The following is a 6,587-nucleotide window of genomic DNA, read 5'->3' on the forward strand; positions in this document are numbered from 1 at the left end:
AACTTGGAATTTTTTTTAACTTAGGACTTAATCAAGAACTTGATTTTTCACTTTAGACGGTGCTCAGGGTGACTCAAGTGATCAAACTGAAAACATCAGAGTCATCTTTGATTTCCCCTTCCCTTTCACTTTCTGGTAAATCATCAAGCCTACTGAAAAAAAAAAATTCAATTTCTCTCTCCTTTTCACTTTTATTGCCACTAATCCTTCTTATTTACCATCACTCTATGCAACTTTAGGAACACCCAATTTCATTTGGTGATCCTCCATTAAAAAAAAAGTATCACCACCAAAGATACCCAAACCCCAATGACTTCATGTTTAATGGTTATTCCTCAGCCTGGAGCTTAAGACATTCTACAGTTTGACTCCAACTCTTCTAAATGTTACCATTATATAACCTTGACTCTTCCATTTTAGTCAGGTTGATGTACCCACCATCCTCTAAATATACTATTCAACCAACCCCTATGTTTTGTGATACTGACTTTCTACAGGGGTTGACATTTTGAAGATACTCACAGAATTATTAAAATCCTATACATTCTTTACGATCCAAATGAAATTTCTTCCCTTCTAGGTTTCCCCCTACCATTTTGTAGCTTCCTTCTTTAAACTTCTATGAAACCCACTATCTCTTCTATTTTGTTAGGATCATATTCCACCTTGAAATTTAACCGAACTCTTCATGTTTCTATGCTGTGTATATCATATAAACAGTCCCTCTTCTTATATCAAACAGTCCCTCGAGGATTTTCCCGTCTCATTTGTTCTTTAGTCAAATTATTAACCCCCTAATTAAATGAACTCAGAAGCATTTAAAAATTTTCTCACATATAAGGATGTTCATCCTATATTAAGGGCTAAACAGAATGATCTTTAATGATGTATTATTATATAATAATCTTAAGCCATTACTTCTGCATATGAATAACAGCTGAATATTTTGGAGTAGACAGATGACACAATTTTCTTCTTTGCTTTATTATTTTGTATTCTGACCTGTACTTCTGAACTCAAAGAACTTATGAGACCTATTACCTCCAAATATACTAACATATTTATTTATGAATACTGGAAGTAAGAAAAATTGAAAGAATTAACAGATAATTCTGTGAAAATAGCCTAGAATTCATCTAATATTTTTAGACTTAAGAAATTTCTATCTATAAAATCTGAATATATTTCTATCTATAAAATCAGACTATATCTGGGTACTTTAGAAGTTGTAGCACCAACACTTAAGGGCCAGCAGGAAGAGTTTCTGGGACAGTTTCTGTAATGCTAAAGCCTATTCAAGCACTAAACACATGAGACCAGGCAGGTGACCTATATGGAGTATTAGTGATAGCACAATATCCATCTTCCTAAGTGAAAAAATGTGCTGCTTACATGGAGGGAAGACATACTGAGTAGTTAGGGGTGTTAGTATAGAGAAGCAGAGTCCAACCTAGTTCATATCAGCTCAAGTACTGAAGATAATTGGTCCAGAAAGACAGAGTTATAACCAGTGCAAGATTTACAAACTCCATCATGTTCAAATATATTAAGGACAAAAAACAAATACTTATTTATTAAAAAACATAGTTTGCCAAAACTGAAACTTATCTGTTAGCATTGATCAATCTGACATTATTTTTTTAAAGATCTTAAACATGCAATCAGGATAAAAAGAAAAGTGCCAAAGTTTTAAGAAATAATATGCTCACTTAGGATGTAACCAATATTTTATTGGACCACCTAATGTTTTTTAAGAAATGGAATATTTTGTCTTAAATGTTTATATAGCTCATCAAAAACACCAGCCTGTAGCAAAGAGCATCACATACAAAAAACACAATGCCATAAAAAAAAAGAAGGACTCCTGAAAGAGAAACTCTAGTGTGAATACAGTAAATTGTACCGAGATTCCCTTCCAATTATCCTTTAGAGAATCCTTCCAACCTGCAAACCTTTGCCCAGCAGGTTAATAAAAGAACTCTAATTGCTAAGTGCTAAAATAAAATATTATTTATACTATTTCTCTAGTTATCTACAACTCCCTTTCTTCTCTTAGCAATTGCCCATTTAAGATGACTTTTTATAAGCTCTACAGTATCAATATATTCCAATAATAAACTTATTATTCAATTTATTTTCCCCACATAATTAATATAAAACATCATTTCTCTATAAAGAAATTCAAAATATACATTCAATGTAACCAAGTTACATTGATACTCAATCTGTTTTCTTCCGAGTTCATTTCTCTAGAAGACCAAACCTTAAGGACTCCTGGAGTCGAGCAATATTGGCATCCAGGGCTGCAAGGCCACTTCGGAAGTCTTGTTCGTCACGAGAAGTGAATGTTGAGAAAGAAGAGAAGCTCCAGTCAGACGTCAAGTCAGAATTTAAAAAGCTCCCGTCGGAGACCGCACTGCTTTTCACTTGAGCATGGCACGCAGCCCGATCCTGTGGCTCCTCAGTGGCAGCAGGGATCTTGCCGATGGCTTCCTTTATTTTCTTGAGGAGCTGCTTGTCTTCCATCTCAGCTGCTCCGGAAAGTTTCTCAGGTGCATCTTCTGCTTCCTTTTTGGCAGAACAAACTCCAGGTGCGCATGATTTATTTTCTTTTTCTGAGACAGGTCCACCTTTGCTGAGCAGCTGTCGTGGTGCTACACTGATCTGAGGCGGGGGGGACAGTCTCGTAGACAGTGGTGATTTCCTTTTAGAAGGACTTCTGGCAAAGGGAATATAAATGGTATTATCCAGATTACACTCACCTTCTGTTAGAGTTGGAATTTCGCTCTCCTCATCAGAATCCTGGTTTGAAAGGGTAGAAATAATTCCAGGGGCTGATACTTCCTCCATTTTCCTGGTGTTACTGTGTTGAGGGCTTTTGGAAGGCAGAACATTTTCATAGGGCCTATCTGGCACTATGTTTTCCTCATTATTAATTGCAGAAAGTGGTTCTGAATGTGTAAAAGTGCGATGTGTTTGTAACTTATTTAAGTAGCTCATTATGGAAGTTTGAGCAGGGATTGGGTCATGTTGAGGTTGTTTTTCATAAACGTTCAGAAGTGACTTGGTAAGATTATTCCCAGGCTTGGAGCGAGCAGTGTCCATACTGAGATCTGAGAGAAGCTTTGCCATACTGCTCTGTAAAGTTCTGTTAAGAAGAATTTAGTACACTAATTATTGTTTTACCCATTTCTTACATTATATATCATGTTTAAAAGAAAGAATTTGAGGCAAGTGGCCTGCTTCTTAATAGGGAGAAAAGCAAAAATAAATACATAAATAAAAGCACAAAATCATAGAATGTGCTCCTTTCCAAGAGTTAATTACAATAACAAATGATAAAAGATCCTGGTGTGCATCAAATCTAATATTATTATGTCTAAAATTAAGATGGCATTTTTTTCTATTAAGGTATGGAGATGCTTTATTCTTGACAAACATTGCAAAATGGTAACTATACTACTTATTTGGTAGTTGATTCTATTAGTAATTAAGTTATTTCTCTCCATTTCAAATATATATATTTAAAGGACACTGGAGCAATACTGGTAAAAAAGGATGATTAGAAAATTATCTAGCATAAATCGGTATAAACAACGGCTAAGTACCAGGAAAAGTGTGACTTAAGGAAAACCACACAGGGTTTGAAGTCAGATAGAAATGGAATCATATCCTAGTGCTACCACTAGCTGTGATCTTGGGCAAGGCACTCAACCTTTCTGAACCTCAAGTTCCTCAATTGCAAAATAAAGATGCCTACTACAGAATTACAATGAACATTAAATAAGATAAAATAATAAAATATAAAGATAATGTGTTTAGCACAGTTTCAGGCTAAATATGTGTCCATTTATGGCAACTTTTATTAGTAGTCTTATTAAAGCCATTTTGTACTAAGCCTCAGTCTATTTGAATTCACTCACATTTGTTCATATTGACAAGAAACACACCAATTTTAAAAAGATACAAAGGACATCAATAGGTAATTTTAAAAGCTTGCAACCAGCCAATAAGCATGTTTTAAGAGTACAACTTTTAATCAAAGAAATTAAAATTTTCTAGATGTGCATCTTTTGGATTACCAAATTAACATAGTAAAATAAAAACACCATTGTTAGAGAAGCCTGGAGCAGCAGGTACTACAAGTGTATACTGGTTTAACTCTTCTGGAGAACATACTGGCAATACATCAGAAGATTTGTATATCCCACACTTTTGACCCACCAATTTGCACTTCTAGGAATTTGTCCTACTGATATAACTATATACAAGAGGCTGCACCCGAAGATGTGTTTATAAAGATATCATTTATAATTTAAAAAACCAAACAGATGGATTAAACATCTTTACCTTCAAATACAGTGGACTATTTTGGTTAATTATGGTATAATTGCATCACAACATTTACAGTAATATTGCAAAGAATGAATATTGATGGGGAAATATTCATTATATAAGGTTAAATTAAAAAGAGCAGGCCATAAGTAATATGCATATAATACTATTTTTGTAAACAGTCACACACATCTAAATAAAATACTAAAAGGAAATCTCTATATTAAACAGCAGTGATTATATCTCCGGATACAGAATGAATGATTTTTTTTTCCTACAAAAAAAATATTTTTCCAACTTGGCTTACACTGTCAGGCTCTATTTTGAGTTCTGATTGCTTTTCAAATGGCAATGGCTCCTGCCATTTTTTTCTCACATAACTTCCAAGAAGCTAATGAGCTATTATTAAAAGAAAAAAAAATGCTATAGGAACATATCTTTAAAGGAATGCTAAAATGAATAATGACCCCTCTAATTAATTCAAACAGAACTACATACTGAAATTTCTATTTATTTTTGGAAAAGGAAAACATAGTTATGATGAGGTTTCTTTCTAGACTTAAATAAAAATGTTATCTTTGCTGTGGACAAAATAGTGATCAAGAAAGGAAGGAAGAGACAATGACATTAATAACAGCTCAGTCTATGGAAATTAATGTCAACCATTAAGCTTCTGATGTATAAACAAAATGTGACTCATCACTGTCTCTGAAATTAAAAGAAAAATCTCCATAATTAAAGAAATTGAAATTTTTTAAAAAATATATTTCTTTATTGATTTAAGAGAAAGGGAGAAACATCAATGATGAGAGAGAATCATTGATTGGCTGCTTTCCGCACGCCCTCTACTGGGGATCAAACCTGCAACCTGGGCATGTGCCCTTGGCCGGAATTGAACCCGGTACCTTTCAGTCCACAGGCTGACACTCTATCCACTGAGCCAAACCGGCCAGGACAAAGAAATTGAAATTTTAATGCACCTAAAATAGCTACAAAGAGAAAATATTTGTGTTTGTATTACATGGGATACAACTAAACCAGTGATATTTAATACTTAGAAAAATGGCACAGTCCTAGCTGGTTTGGCTCAGTAGATAGAACATCAGCCTACAGACTGAAAGGTCCCAGGTTCGATTCTCAAGGGCACATACCTTGGTTGCATGCTAGATCCCGAGCCCTGGTTGGGGCACCTGTAGGAGGCAACCAATTAATGTGTCTCTCTCACATCCATGTTTCTCTCTCTCTGTCTCCCCCGCCCCTTCCATTCTCTCTAAAAATCAATGAAAAAATATCCTCGGGTGAGGATTAATAAAAAAACAAAAACCAACTGGCACATTTCATAAGACATGCAAGGTTCTTTTTTAGCTAGTTATAAAAATACTAGTGACCCAGTGCACGGATTCATGCACATTGAAAGGAAATTAATTAGAAGGTGGCCGGCGGGGTGGGACAGAGCAAATGGGCTGGACATGCCTTGGAGCCAACCTCTTGCGGTCCCTCCCCAGCAGGCTGCACCTGGGGTGGCACCGTGGCTCAAAAGGCATTTTCGGAGTAAGCTGGGTCCCTCTGGCAGGTGGGGTACCTTGGCCTGGCCTGTAGGGATTGGCCGAAACTGGCTCTCTGATATCCCTGAGGGGTCCCAGAGTGTGAGAGGGCACTTTGCAAAGTTGCTGTCACACAGGGTGTGGAATGCAAACGCAAGTGTGCAGTAAACCAGATTTGGGGCCGACAGTGCCCCAGCAACAACATAACCCACAGGCGAAGGTGGAATCATGTGACCCTGTGAGGAATTGGGCTCCCTCCTCTCTGGTTGCATCTGCACCCTGGTGATCAGTGTGCATCACAGCAACCAGTAGGACGGAGGGACACTTAGCATATTAGCCTTTTATATATACAGGTACTTCTTTAAATAACTATCAGTACATGTAAGAGTGCTCTTAGAGGATGGTGGCATAGGTAAACACCGGAGTTTGCTGCCTCAAACAACCACTTCAAACATACAACTAAAAGATGGAACGGACATCACCCAGAACCACAGGAAGGCTGGCTAAGTGGAAATTCTACAACTAGAAGGAAAGAGAAAAGCATACTGAGACTCAGAGGAGGCGCAGTACGGAAGTAAAATACTAAGGTGTGGAGGTGCATGTGGAGCAGGCTGGCGGCTGAGGGCGTGGTTGTCGTTTTCAATCGGGAGGGAGTCTTAGGCTCTGAGCTCCAGTTCCGGGCGAATCTCTAGGGACCCCAGCTCCACA

At 36.9% G+C, this 6,587-nt stretch overlaps 1 protein-coding gene across 1 annotated transcript in view; it reads right to left on the minus strand.

Annotated features, from left to right (window-relative positions):
* Positions 1 to 1,546: 1,546 nt before the first annotated feature.
* CCDC14 (coiled-coil domain containing 14) overlaps positions 1,547 to 6,587 on the minus strand; it is a gene marked incomplete at its 5' end in the record, with an annotated part of 56,748 nt that continues 51,707 nt past the window's right edge. Inside the window, one exon of the mRNA XM_015569902.1 lies at positions 1,547 to 3,148. Coding sequence (XP_015425388.1) covers positions 2,242 to 3,148 — 907 coding nt within the window. The remainder of the gene's footprint in view (positions 3,149 to 6,587) is intronic.

Source organism: Myotis davidii, unplaced genomic scaffold, assembly GCF_000327345.1.
Source record: "Myotis davidii unplaced genomic scaffold, ASM32734v1 scaffold745, whole genome shotgun sequence".
Lineage (NCBI taxonomy): Eukaryota > Metazoa > Chordata > Mammalia > Chiroptera > Vespertilionidae > Myotis > Myotis davidii.